This window comes from Canis lupus, chromosome 12 (genome assembly GCF_011100685.1).
Source record: "Canis lupus familiaris isolate Mischka breed German Shepherd chromosome 12, alternate assembly UU_Cfam_GSD_1.0, whole genome shotgun sequence".
NCBI classification, from domain to species: Eukaryota; Metazoa; Chordata; class Mammalia; order Carnivora; family Canidae; genus Canis; species Canis lupus.
The window spans coordinates 24,289,312-24,303,876 of NC_049233.1; the positions used below are offsets into that span (position 1 = coordinate 24,289,312).

Sequence of the window (14,565 nt, forward strand, 5' to 3'; positions counted from 1 at the left end):
AACAAAAGTATTTCAATTCTATTTTATTATACTAATTCTACTAAAGCACAAATTTAAATTTCTATATAGTATTCTATATGGAAAAGGATGGAAACTAAGTGTATTTCTGTTTTTTCACAAGAACAGTATCCCTGAATTTTGCTTTCTGTAACTTAGAATTCCTCAATCCTTCTTTTCTTCCAAAATATATCAAAGAAAAAATATAAGGATGACAAATTATATGAAGTAGCTATACTGTTATTGCTTCTGAGATTGCTTTGAGGATAAAATCACATTGCAAAGACCTTCATAACCATAAACCCTCCGTTACTGGGATTATAAAATCCATACTATATGCAAAATCAAACTCTGAATTTCAACCACTCAGTTTTTTTAACTACTAAGTATTTCAATATTTTCTAATTATTAGTATGTAGATAAAATTATAAAGATCACGAAATTATAAAGATCATTCACCTTTCCTCCCCTAGCAAAGGTAGTCATTGATGTTCCAGCATTCATAAATGCTCACAGTTTGTGGCTTTTCTAAAATATGCTAAAGGAAAAAAATCAGATAATTTTGTTCTACCTCTTAACTCAAGTGGTTTTAAAACTCAATTATGATCACTTTTGGTAAAAGCACTGTCTTTGGTCTAAAAAACAAATGCAAACCTTTGTGTTCTTAGATATTATATACATAAATTAATACACTCAGGCTATAATCAAATTGCTAAACTTGCCAAAAAAATTAAAACCAACAACCATCTATTTAAACTACTTCTGGTTACATTTTAAGTAAGTAATCCAATATTCTAGGAGTTTAACTTTCAAATGTTTTGCAGGACATGGACTACTAATTTCAGTTTATCCCTAAAATAGAACAGTTCAACTAATTTTAGACTCAAGTGCTATAAAGCATCATAGCTGCCAACCAGCTGGATACCTGAATCGCAGCAGCAGCATATGCTGATATACTAAGCAAACTGTCAGCTGAACTCTGAGCCACCGCATGCAATCCTATGAAGTAGCTACAATAGTCAATGCATATACCCAAAACAAAATAGCACTTAAAACCAGTATGACTGGGGCACCTGAGTGGCTCAATGAAGCATCTGCCTTCAGCTCGGGTCACAATCCCAGGATCTATCCCAGGATCCTGGGATAGAGCCCTGAGTCAAGCTCCCTGCTCAAAAGGGAGCCTGCATATCCTTCTGTCTGCCACTTCCCCTGCTTGTGCACTCTCTGTCAAATAAATAAATAAAATCTTTAAAAATATATATATAGGACTATGTGAAAGGAAATAATCAGTACCTTATTTAAATAGTATATAATATGCAATGGTTTAAAAGTGTCAAAAAAATAAAAAATAAAAGTGTCAAAAGGAGGTAACAGTATAAAAAATTATAAACCATTTGCAAAACACATATCTGATAAAAGACTATTATCTAAAACATACAAAGAATTCTTAAAACCCAACAATAAGAAATCAAACAATCCGGTTAAAAAGTGGGCAATGGAATGCCTAGGTGGCTCAGTCTGACTCTTGACTTCAGCTCAGGTCATGATCTCAGGGTCATGGGACCCAGCCCCATGTTAGATTCTGTGCTCAGTGGACAGTCTGCTTGAGATTCTCTCCCTCTCCCTCTGCCCTCTTTCAGTCTATCTCAAATAAATAAATAAATCTTAAAAAAAAAAAAGTGGGCAAAAGATCTGAATAGACACCTCACCAAAAGAGATAGACAGATGGCAAATAAGCATATGAAAAAATGTTCCACATCATTAGGGAATAATGCAATGCCACTACACACCTATAAAAATGATTAAAATCCAAAACACTGATGACATCCACCGCTGGTGAGGATGTAGAACAACAGGAACTCTCATTCAATGCTAGTGGAAATGCAAAATGGTGTAGCTACTTTGGAAGACAGATTAGTAGTTTATTATAACGTAAACAAAGTCTTACCATATGATCCAAGAGTTTTACTCCTAGGAATTTACCCAAATGAGTTGGAAACTTATGCCCATATAAAACCCTGCACGCAAAAATTTATTGCAGTTTTATTCATAATTGACAAAATTGAAAGGAAGCAAGATGTCCCTCAATAGATGAGTAGATAATAAACAAACTGTGGTACATCCGAACAATGGAATATTATTCAGCATAAATAGAAATGAGCTATCAAGCCATGAAAGGGCCTGGAGGAACCTTAAATGCCTACTACCAAGTTAAAGAATCCAGTGTGAAAAGGCTACAACCTATATGATTCCAACTATGTAACATTCTGGAAAAGGTAAAACTATGGAGACAGTAAAAAAAGCAGTGGTCACCAGAGGTTCAGGGGTTGGAAATGATGCATGGGCAGAATGCCAAGGATTTGGGGGCAGTGAAACAATTCTGCAGGACGTTATAATGGTTGACCTATGACACTTGCATTGGTCAAATCTCACAGAACTGTACAACACCGTGAACCCTAATGTAAACTATGGATCTTCGTCAATAATAAAATATCAATAGTGGTTTATCAATTATAATAAATGCACATCAATGCAAGGTATCAAGAGGGGAAACTCTGGAGGGAAGGGAAGGGACAGATTACATGGAAACTCTGTACATTCTGCCCAATTTTTCTATGAACCTAAAACTGCCCTCAAAAGTAGTCTATTCACTCAAAAAAAAAAAAAAAATTAAAAAGGCCACTGGCCTAAGAGGAGCCAAAGGACTTTCGTTCTTGGGTCTACCTCATTCACTATATAATCTCTCCAGTTCAAAATACTTCATATGCACTACTTTATCCCACAATCATGAACCCAGTTGAGGTAGACCTGATGCATCATACCTCTCTGGTTAATAAAGGTAGTATAAAATAAGCCACCAAGTAGTAGTATTTCATACCAAGAATCAAGAATACAAATTGTCACACTGGCATGGCCAGATAGAGAACTCTAACACTGAAAATAAGGGCATGTTTTAATTCACTGGGACAATAGTATCTTTGTTTAATGCCTTTAATACCAGGATTCACTGAGAAATATTTTCACCCACTAGAGAAAAATCAGGACTTTGTCAATTCCCTTTCACGATTCTTTCCAGGAAACATTTCAGGCATTTATCAAAGCAGCCACATTCACTGATGACATTTACAAAACTTAATTCGTTTCAAAATCTCCTCAACCAAAATACACATCAAAAATGTTCACATTAAAATTTTATTTTCCTTTCATGGATATCTAATAATTAGAATTTATAATCCATCTAAGATATAATAGTTCAAGCTCCAAAGTCTATTTAACATTTGAATTGAAATAAATCTCTATAAATTTTAAACTATTAATTTTGATTTCATGTATCCATTTAACACATCTCAAGCAATCTTAGCATTAATCAAAATTATAATCCTAATAAAAAATCTTCATAAAAACAATTTCTGCAACATTTACCAGTCAATGCAATGAAATTCAAAATACATAGTTTATGTCGAATATACACTTTATGTTCAAATGCCACAAGCATCACTTATAGCTGTATGATCTCAGGAAAATTAACTGCTCTAAGATTCAAGTTCCATATTAGTAAAATGGCAGTAGTTGTAGCCTAGATAAAGAGTTATAAGAATTAGAAACCATACATACATAATTCATTCACAATACCCAGCACTGTCTGGCATATAAGTAGGTGTATAAATGGCAACTATTATCTTTAACTATTTTCAGTTAAAAATTAAAAGCTGAATCCATAAACTTAAGGATAACTTAGAACTTACATGATCACATAACCACTGAACTTCTCATATACCAAACAAAACTGACTCTACAAATCTCAAGTTTATGCAGGAAAAAAAAAAAAAGGCTTTTTTGAAATAAAACTAAATGAAAAAATTATTGAAGTATATTGCAAGATTTGGTTTTTAATCACTTACAGTTACCTCTACAAAGGATTTTTTTTTAAGATTTTATTTATTGGGCAGCCCAGGTGGCTCAGTGGTTTAGCACCTGCTGTCAGCCCAAGGGCCTGATCCTGGAGACCCGGGATCATCCAGTCCCTCATTGGGCTCCCTGCATGGAGCCTGCTTCTTCCTCTTCCTCCATATTCGCCCATTTCCATCTTCCTACAACGTCTATGACTCCCCTCTCTAAAACTTACTGTGCACTTTAGCCAAACATTCAAAATGGACTCTCTGGTTATGCTAATGAAATGGAACGGTCACACCAGTCTTTCCTCTTGAGCTTTCCTCCCTGGTACCTTCACTTTCCTCACAGGGTAAAATCCCATTTGACCTCAAGTACAAAACTTTCCCCAACACCCAATCCAAGCAGAATTATTTGCTTCCTCTTCTGAAAGAGGTAAGAGTAGGTTGAAAAATAATGGCAAATAAAATTGCATCAAAGAAATAAACCAATAAATAAATAAAAGCCTCATTTGATCTCTTACAGAAATAGTGACATACGTCAGCAGATAGCTGCCTGAAACTCCTCTTTGGAAATAGGTAGCGTGTGTAATCGCTAACTTATCAAGAGCTGAGAAGTAGACACTAAAGTCTTTATTTTGCAAAAGCCATTACAGACAGAAATGTCCCATGTAACAGAAGTATCTGAGATTCTTTTCAATTAATAAAAAATACTAAACAGTCTAATGTTCAGTACAAATCTTCTCACTGAATTCATTCATCAGACATAGATAATCTTACAAGTTTTTGTACTCAGTTGTGGAACTAAAACAGAAAGGGACACATGACAGCCTAGATACTCCATCTTCTTGTCACCTCCACAGCTTCAGATGTTTTTATAGTCTCCAATGTCATGAAGAAGACACTTTGAGCAAACAGTCCAGCTCCCCAAAGAGCTAAGCTCCTGGGCACACATGACCCAAACACAGAATTTTCTTTGCCTGGCTACAGAGTAACCATAAAACAATACGTTGTTCCCACTGCCTCTCTTTAGATGTCATTTATTGCCTACAATCTTCACTGAGCCAGATAATAAGGCACTTCCAAACTGCTTAAATAAAAAATTTTCAAAAGCATAAAGCTTTTTTAAAGTCCCTAAGCAAATAAATGTTGAGGATAACTACAAAAGTCTAAATCAGAACAAAAGAAACTAAAGAAGCATCAGTCTGCTATTTTTGGTTCAAAGTTAAATTCACTAACAATATCTAATAACTGCTTACATTCCTGGAATGATATGTGTTCCTTATGGTATGAAGCAATGAATAAATCCTCTGGCCAATTTAAATCCTTATTATTTGGTAAGAAATCACTTTCAAACCCATGTTGTAACATTATAAAACATTCAACTGTGTCATTTTGAAAATCCTTAGAGACTTCAATAGAGCTTTCAGATATTCTCTTAAACTTTAGCAAAGTCAAATATATTGTGTTAAGGTTGTTAACACGTGTCCAAACTTTAAGCTTCTGCTTTTAGGGCAAACACTTTAGCCTCTGTGTGCTAAAGGGTTGCAACCCTATATCCATTTTTGCCTTACACTTTAACCAACAGAACTTCAACTACAATCAAATGGGTACTTTCCTAGTCTGGTGGAGTAGGCCTGTGAGACAGGCCTGGCCCTGTAACCGTTCTGGCCAGTGAGACACGAGTGAGAGTTACTAAACGGGCTTCTAAAAAGACTCTTTAAAAGGAAACTGACTCAACTAGTTTGCAGTTTCTGTCCTTTGTCTTTGCAATTTTCTTCCTTTTTAAAAATATTTATTTATTTGAGGAGGGGAGGAACAGAGGGAGAAAGACAAGCAGACTCTGTGCTGAGTGTGGAGCACCATGCAGGGCTTGATCCCCCATCCCTGAGATCAGGACCTGAGCCAAAATCTAAATAGTCAGATGTTTAACTGACTCAGCCACCCAAGTGCCCCTGCAAACCTTCTTCTTCCATATGGAAGTAAGACACAAGGACTAGAAGAACAGCCATCTTGTGAAGACAGAATTCTTAACAGCCACTGAGAACTGGCAAAGCAACAATATAGAAGTTCAAGTCCCTTTGGTAAATAGAGGCCCCCTACAACGCCGGTCTGCCTACCTGCCTACCACAGCTTTTCAGTACCCGAGACGAAGAAACACTATCATCTGTTTTCTTTTACAAAAAAACAAATACAACCTTAACTAACACTCATTACCAGATTATACCCATTTCATTTGTTAAAAGAAAAGAAAAAGCCCTAACGCTGTTGTAACTAGCTATCATACTATCATGATGCAGCACAGTTAAAGTTCACTTATTACACAACAGACTATTACATTAAGCCATGAGCAGAGCATGAGCAGATGAAATTTGAAATCAAGTTTTTCAAAATCCTGGAAGCCAAGTGAAAAACCACTGATCAAAATCATCCAAGGCTATACAGTATGAAGGGGGGAAATCTTCCCAGAAAGCTTTACACTCCAAATGGCATCAGAGTTGGTTTACACAGTAAAATGACAGGACTTTTCCCAACCACACATCTATGCAGGCCATAAATTCAGAACTGAAAATGGAAACTACAGGTGCTACAGGTGTATACTCAGTATACACCTCAGTATACTCAGTGCCTTTGGTCACCAAGCACATAGGCAAAATTGCATAGCCCTGAGAGAAGGGACTAAAGCAATTATTCAGTTTTCATGGGGGAAAAAATGCCTTTCTTTCTAAATAATCAAAAGAATTTTTTAGTGATGTTCTAGACAAGTAACAAATCTTCTACTTAGCTTTCACAGAGAATAACATTGATATACTTTTTACAATTGTCTGGGGATAATTGATTCATTTCCAGATCAATGGGAAAAACATCCATTTTGTGGGATCAAAATAATATACCTTCTTTTTAAATTAAATCTAAAATGTATAATATAAAATTTATTGGGTTCACATTAATGATGTCATTTTCACATTTAACATCCTTTTCAAAAAGGACCAATGTGTTGAGAAAATTAAATCTTCCAATGACAGAAAAGCAGAATTTCATAAAGTGCCAGCTAACTAATATTAATAATACAAAACATACAATTAATTAAAATAACAGTATACAGGTTAGGTGCCTTGCACTGACCAAAACAAAACTAACAAAAACCCAAGAGGGATAATTCTGTCCTTTTGTGCTAAGCTACTAATAAACACGTTCTGTATTACACGGTAAATACACTGGATAATCTAATACATAAAAGAAAGTCATTGACATGAGCAATTTCTAGCATAAACAATAAGTAAACATGTCTCATTTGTAAAGAAATGCTTTACTCACCCTGACTGTGCTATCAGCTGCGGTAATGTGATTTTTTTTAATAAGATACCCTGAATATTCTGGCTATGAATATGTCTTATAAGAGGACTAGAATATGAATTAGAGTACTCCACTCTTCTCTGCAGCAGCAAATAGTTCTGTGTTTTTCTAATTCAGCAAATAGTTGCCTATTTTCACTCAGAAGTAACAAGGCAAAGCAAGACACGAGACCACACCATCCTGTAATTAGGGCTCACTCACTTGCCACTACTGTTTTCTACAAAGAGCTAGGATGGAAGTCCTTGCAAGGCCATCTGAGGACTAAGCTTAACAACAAAACTCTCAACTTCTAAATCTAATACTCATAACTGCTGACAGTATAGATTATTATAATTCTACATTTTGACAACAGACAAATTTTGAATTTGTCCCAGCTGACTCTACCACTTACACTATTCAACAGCTGGGGCATATGATAACTTGGCAACCTGATAATACTCTAACTGAATGCAAACTCATTCTGTAACCAAGGAACTTTGTCAGAAATAAAAATTCAAATAACCTCTCTTAAGTTCAAATGGGAATGTGAAATGTTTGAACAATGCATGATTTCAGAAAATGAGCAACTGTACTTTGAAAGTTTAGTGAACTGACACTCCCTATTCAAAGCCTACAATTCTTTCCTGATTAGATCAGCCCCCATAGCAAGTCATCAGGATAATAAGCATTATAGTGAAGTCATCGTATTGGATACTGATGGGAAATCATAACTGGCTTCAAAACACATTGGGAAACAATGAGTTTCCCAGGTCCCCAGGTTTACATATAACACACAGGCCAATATTCTTTCCTTTCCAAAACAAAATAAAACATAGAACATCTATAAAGCCAAGTACAAACTGATGACCTAAGCATTTAAAACCACAAAGAAAACGGAGGTAACAATACTCACTTTTTCAGTGAAATTTTGGACTGTATGTTGGAAAAGTGTATGTTTAAGTGTTATGATGGCCATATCATTAAAATGAAGGGTAGTGAGAACCACAATTGCCCTCAGATCTTTAATTTTCTTTTATTTCAAAAGGCAATAGAAACAAGCTTTTAAAGAATGTCTACCTCCTCAAGACAAGTCAAAGCAGCACTTCAGTTATTGTTTTCCAAGTCACCTGATATCACTCACATATCACTGAGGTAAAACTTGATGAGACAAAAATTCATACAGCTACATTTTTTTTCAAAAGTACAAAATGTATATACTTCAGAACTTCCAGACTTTTTGCTTTTGGATTTTAAAGAGTATAGGTGTGTGTCTTCAGTAAGGTTTACTAATCTGTATTGCAATATTTTTCATTTTTAATGTTCTGGAGACAATTAAGAACCTTATTTTAAAATGTAAAAACAAACATAAACATGAGTATATTACACACACACACATAAATGCTACCGATGTGCTTTAGTCTAAAATACCATTGCACTTGCTCAGTGGCAGTATTATACACAATAGAGTCTTGGCACAAAGGAATTCTGATTGTGCTGTTTACAAAATTCTACGTGGATTAAAAGAATGTCAATAATAAACATGTCCTAGAAAGATAAAACATATTTCTGGGTGGATTTTAAGCAGTTTGGAGATTTGGAATTGTTCAATTCAGAATTTTATATTTCTACTTTCTGCAAACAGAAAACTAATGCATGTCATTTTTAACCATATAATCCCCATTCAATTTACAGAAGTAGAGTTTCTTAAGGCCAAAGCAAATATTCAGTAGATGCAAAACCATCAGAATTCAAATACGAATTAGGCCACTATTAATATATTAAGGCTCTGTGAGCTAGCCGTGGGTGTGGAGTGTTTTGGTCTCCTTACTGTGTCTCTTGTCTATACACACTGAAAAATGATTTCCAGAGACAAAAAGACACTTTAAAATGAGATGGTCCACTTTGTCTAACATTATATTTAACTATACAGTCAAAGTAAACAATAAAAAATTTATGATGTTGGTATAGAATTTCCCGAACATGAAAAATCGGCAGAAAAGCATCTCAAAATAGAATGCTTTACAATTAAATTTACAACAGACGCTGACTTAAGGCTTTCATCGTTCACACAATCGAATAATTTTTATGAATCATAAGGACAGGTATATAGTCACAAACCACAAACATTTTTCCAAATAAAATCATTCTAAAAAAAGAAATGATTTGGCGATGCTTTCGGTGGTGAAACAGTCCATTTATTTAAGAACCCAAGCACCTTATTTTACAGTCAACCAGTATCCCATGCAAAGCAAGAGCAGCAAACAGCAATGCCTTAGTAATCCCATGGAGAATTAATCGGCAGCCACCCTCCCAGGAAGAATTATGATTATGCATGGTACTTAAGAGCTTCTACAAGGGAGAGAAAATGCCATGTATTTGAAACCCAAACCTCTTCCCCCCACGCCACAGCCTATCCAAGGGCGTCTCCAGACCATCGCCCAACCCACCACCCTCTCGGAGTTGGGGTCACTAAATCTCATTCTAAAAGACCTGGTCCATTGCCAAGACTGGTCCAGACACCTGTTTACCTGTGCCCAAGCAGCAGTGGCTCCGGTTAAGCAAAGATAACGGTTACCCTGCTGGTGCGTGCCAAGCCCCGCAGCCGGGGCACGGAGGGCCACGTACCTTTGTACCTCTCCAGGACATCCTCGTAGGCCTGGAGGTACTCCTGCTCCTCCACGTACAGGTAAGCAGCGGGCGAGAGGTACCCCGCCATGCCGAAGCTGACCTAAGCGATGACTGGCCAATTCCCCTTTCCCCCTCCTAACCCGGGGGAGCAGGGCAGTCAGCAAGACGCAGCCTAGGGAACTGGAAAAGCGGAAGGAGCGCAGGCTGGGGGAGAGCGCCGACGCCGGGGGCGCCGGGGGGCGGGGGGCGCCGGGGGGCGCCGCGGGGCGGGGGGCGCCGGGCAGGCAGAGGAAACGCCCCGGGCCCGGCGGGCAGAGTCTCTCCCAGGTTTCAGCAGCGGCAAATCTCGGCGAGCCCGGAGGCGGCGACGAGCAGCGCCACGCCACGCCACGCGGAGGAGCCCGGAGCACACTGGGGACGGGCGCAGGGCGGCAGGCGCCGGGACCCTCCGCGGCCAAGGCGGGCCGCCCCCCTGGCCCTGCGCTGCGCGCCTGCTGCGGGCCGGGCCGGGGCCGGGGCCGAGGCCGAGGCCGCGGCGGCGGCGGTGCGGGAGGACCGGCGCGCTGCCTCCGCCCGGGATGCTGCGCCGCGCATCTGCGGCATTTCCTGGCCGCCGCGCCGCAGACACTCGCCCGCGCCCCCGGAGAGGCGGGGAGGGGAGGGGGGGAGGGCGGAAGGGAGGGGGCAAGCGCGGCGGTCAGCGCCCGGGCTGGCTCCGCTCCTCCCTCCCGGGCAGGGCCCGGCGCCCCGGGGCCCCCTCCGCGGCCCGCCCACCCGGGGAGGTCTCGCGGCCAAGCACGCCCACCCCCGGACACTGGCCGGCCAGCCCGGATCCCCAAGGCTGAGGTTTCTATTTGGGACCCACAACAGGTGCCTGGGAAACAAAGCCGCAGATCGCGGTCGCCGAGGAGCGCAGCCCCCACCCCGGCCTACCCCCACCCCCACCCCACGGGCCGAGCGGTCCGCCGCTCTCCCCAGGGAAGGGGTGACGGGAAGGGTGGAAAATACTCTGCTACGGCGCTTGTGGCACGGAAGGACGCCGGTCACTCAGCGGCTGCACGGGGCGGGGGAGGGACCGGGTCCTTGCCCCGGGCACATCGCGGGGACTGGGCGGCGCGGCCTCTGCAGGTGGCCCCGCGCGTCAGGGCCTGACAGCCTGGAAGCTAGTGCGCCTGCGCGCCCGGCGGCCCAGCCCTCGGCCCCTCCCTTCCGCCCCCCAGAGCCCGCCTGCGCCTCTGCCGCTGCGCTCCCGGGAGCCGGCCGCAGCCCCGCGGGTCTCCGAGCCCCGGCTTACTGTGTCCCCACCCCCGCCCCTTCTCTTTACCCGGTATTCATTACACACAGTACTGGTAGCCACTGAATTTGCGAAGAACGGATGCAATTCCCTGAACTTTGGAATGTCGTACACTGATGTGAGTTTTAAGGGTACTCAGACACATAAATGGATGTGTTTAAGAATACTACTGAAGTCAGGATACCTGGATGGCATCTTGCCTCCTTACTAACCGCGTCACATGGCCAAGTTTCTTACCCTCTCTGAGCCTCTCTTCATCAGTAAAATGGGGATAATAGTGCCTACCTACCTTATAAATTTGTGGCTTAGCTATTATTATTAATAAATAAATCAATGCATTGTTGACCATCTGACTTGACAGCTTCATCTTTTGCCCACATCTTCCCTATTTCTTCCTTTCATATGTGCTGACTTTTTGTCCTTGATTTTTTTCCCCCTTCAGTGTTGTAAATCTGGATCATTCTCCATTAACTCTTTAATGGGGCTGAGTACTCCTTTTAAGATTTATTTTTTTTTATTCATGAGAGACAGAGAGAGAGAGAGAGAGAGAGGCAGAGACACAGGCAGAGGGAGAAGCAGGCTCCATGCAGGGAGCCCGACATGGGACTTGATCCCAGGACTCCAGGATCACACCCTGGGCAGAAGGCAGGCGCTAAACCACTGAGTCACCCAGGGAACCCCCGGGCTGAGTACTCCTAAAAAAAAAAAAAAAAAAAAATTGTACACTCTTCAGGAGAAAAAAAAAAAACTTACTTGCTTGAGTTAGAATTGGAAATCTTTACTTCTCCTGAGCAATTGGCCTACTTTTGTTATTCCAAACAAAATAAGGCTGTATCTCTCTTTTTTATCCTAACCACTAGTTTATAATCTGAATTTGAGCCCATGTCCCACCAAGCCCTTAGGATCACTAATTTTCTTGCAACTTGGTATGCATTTATGTACACATTAGTTCATGAAGTAACAAGCAGGCATCATTTGTGACACCTTCTTGAAATAAAAGAATTAGCAATTAGATCACTAAAAGGTCACTCCACTTATAGACCACTCACATATATGAATCTTTCTCAAAGCTGTTTTGTCTCCTTCACAATGAGTAGGGTCATTGAGGGCATAGTCTGAGGCTCCATCAGAGACTGAAACCCAGTAGTATCCAGTTTTGTAAACATGATCAGTGCACTCTTAACTGATTTTAACTCTCCTTTTAAAGGAGAGTCAAAATGAACAGCAGCAGCATTGGAAGTTTTCTGTAAAAACAGCCTTTGCCCATGCATTCTTGGAATGGTAATATTGGGTCAATCTGCTGATAATAATAGACTATTCCATGGCAAAGCAGCAGTTAAGCATAGCAGTTAAGAGGCTGGCCTCTGGAGTTAAGAATACATGAATTCAAATTAGAAACCCACTACTTCCTAGTTGTATGACCTTGGGAAGAATCTCTCCCTTTCTCAGCCAATTTCTGGACTGAAAAATGGAGAAAAAAAAAAGAAAAATGGAGAAAATAATTATACCTACTTCATAAGGTCGTTGGGAGACTAAATGAGATAATGTAGTAAGTGCTTATAAGAGCATCTAACCATGGTGTGCCTGGTAGCTCAGGGGTTAAGCAACTAACTTGGTTTCAGCTTGGGTCATGATCTCAGGGTCTTAAGATCAAGCCCCACGTTGGGCTCCATGCTTAGAGTGAAATCTGCTTGAGATTCTCTCTCTCCCTCTGCCCCTCCCCCCTGCTCATGATGTCCCTCTCACTCTCATTCAAATAAACAAATAATTTTAAAAAATAAATAGGAGCATCTGACCATCAGCAAACTATCATGTATACAGCATTTAACCACATGCCAAAGAATTTGCAAAACATTTTGCACTCACTACTTTATTTACTCACCACAGCCATGACCCTTTAATAGAGAAAGCAAAGCTGAGAAAAATTCAAAAATTGCTGAAGAAAATACAACTGGCTAGTGATAGAGGGAGAATTAAAATCCAAGTTTGCCTGAGTCCAAAGTCTGACTCTGCTAAGATCCTTCAATTCCAACTTTAAAGAATTTACACAGGACAAAAATTCATATTTTACAATAGCACCAATCACCAGCAAACCGTGTATCTTTACAGGCACTTCAAGACTAAAAAAACCCAATCTACTATATCCAGTAACTAAGAACAGCAGATCTATAGCTCTTATGTAAAAGTCATTTATACAATGGGTATTACAAAGCCCCATCCCTTACACCTTGTCATCTTTTCCTCACACTGACCCTACAAGATAGGAAAGGTGTATAGTCTCTGATTTTAAAATGAGAACACCACTGTAAGTGCAAAAGCACTTTTAAAATTGTCAAGTGTCAGACATATGACACCATCACCAATAAGACTCTCTGAAATGTAAACCTGATTATATCACTGCACTGCTGAGAAATCTTTCGGTAATTCCCCAAATGGTCCAATAATTCCCCAAATGGTCCAATCTCCTCAGTATGGCACACAGGCACCTTTACAATTTCTGCTGTTCTCTACCAAATCCCATGCTCTACTATGCATATTACTTGAAATTTCCATTTAGACACATTCCCTATCTTTGTTCTCCAGTTCCATCCCTCCAAAGTGGCATTCCTTTTCCCCCTACTCCCATCAAGCTCTTCAAATCTCACCTCACTTGACACTTCCCCTGAGAAGCCTCTCAGGAACCTCCCATGCCTCTCTTCCCTGTCCACGTTAGACTTTCCTCTGGGATCTTTTCATGTTAGGTACTTATATAGCCATAACAACGAATCTCTCCCACCGCATTATAAATGTCTAACAATACATCCAGTTATTATATTGGACTGTAACTTCTTTATTTTTTTTAATTTTTATTTATTTATGATAGTCACACACACAGAGAGAGAGAGAGGCAGAGACACAGGCAGAGGGAGAAGCAGGCTCCATGCACCGGGAGCCCGACGTGGGATTCGATCCCGGGTCTCCAGGATCACGCCCTGGGCCAAAGGCAGGCGCCAAACCGCTGCGCCACCCAGGGATCCCTGTAACTTCTTTAAAAGCAAAACTATGTGCTTTTCTTCCATTTATCCCAGGGGCTCAATCAATATTTATTAAATGTGAATGAATTAAGGTATCTCACAGACCATATGGTTTTTTTGACTCTAGGCATTTTCATGTTCAATTCTATTTTTATGACCTTAAAAACAAATAAAATAGTGGACTTCCAACTCCTTTGTTACTAAACAGTGAACACTATGGACATCCTCATACCATTTCTGAACCTCATCCCACCTCTTCCTAGGGATGAATTTTTAAGATGGGGTGAGTTTCAGGCAGAGTGTGAAAATGTCTAATAAAGTTAAAAGTCAGAATCTTTTAATGGTATATTTTCAGGGCACCTGGGTGGCTCAGTGGTTGAGCGTCTGCCTTCAGCTCAGGTAATGA

At 40.4% G+C, this 14,565-nt stretch overlaps 1 protein-coding gene across 23 annotated transcripts in view; it reads right to left on the bottom strand.

Moving 5' to 3' along the window:
* DST (dystonin) overlaps positions 1-14,565 on the bottom strand; it is a 480,589-nt gene that overhangs the window by 346,220 nt on the left and 119,804 nt on the right. For 5 of the 23 annotated variants that reach the window (XM_038554400.1, XM_038554399.1, XM_038554398.1 and 2 more), the window contains exon 1: positions 9,849-9,939. The exons of 16 other annotated variants lie outside the window; for them this stretch is intronic. In XM_038554400.1, coding sequence (XP_038410328.1) covers positions 9,849-9,939 — 91 coding nt within the window. Of the gene's footprint in view, positions 1-9,848; positions 9,994-14,565 lie in introns of those variants that run through there. 2 more of the 23 variants (XM_038554392.1, XM_038554391.1) reach the window with 1 other exon arrangement.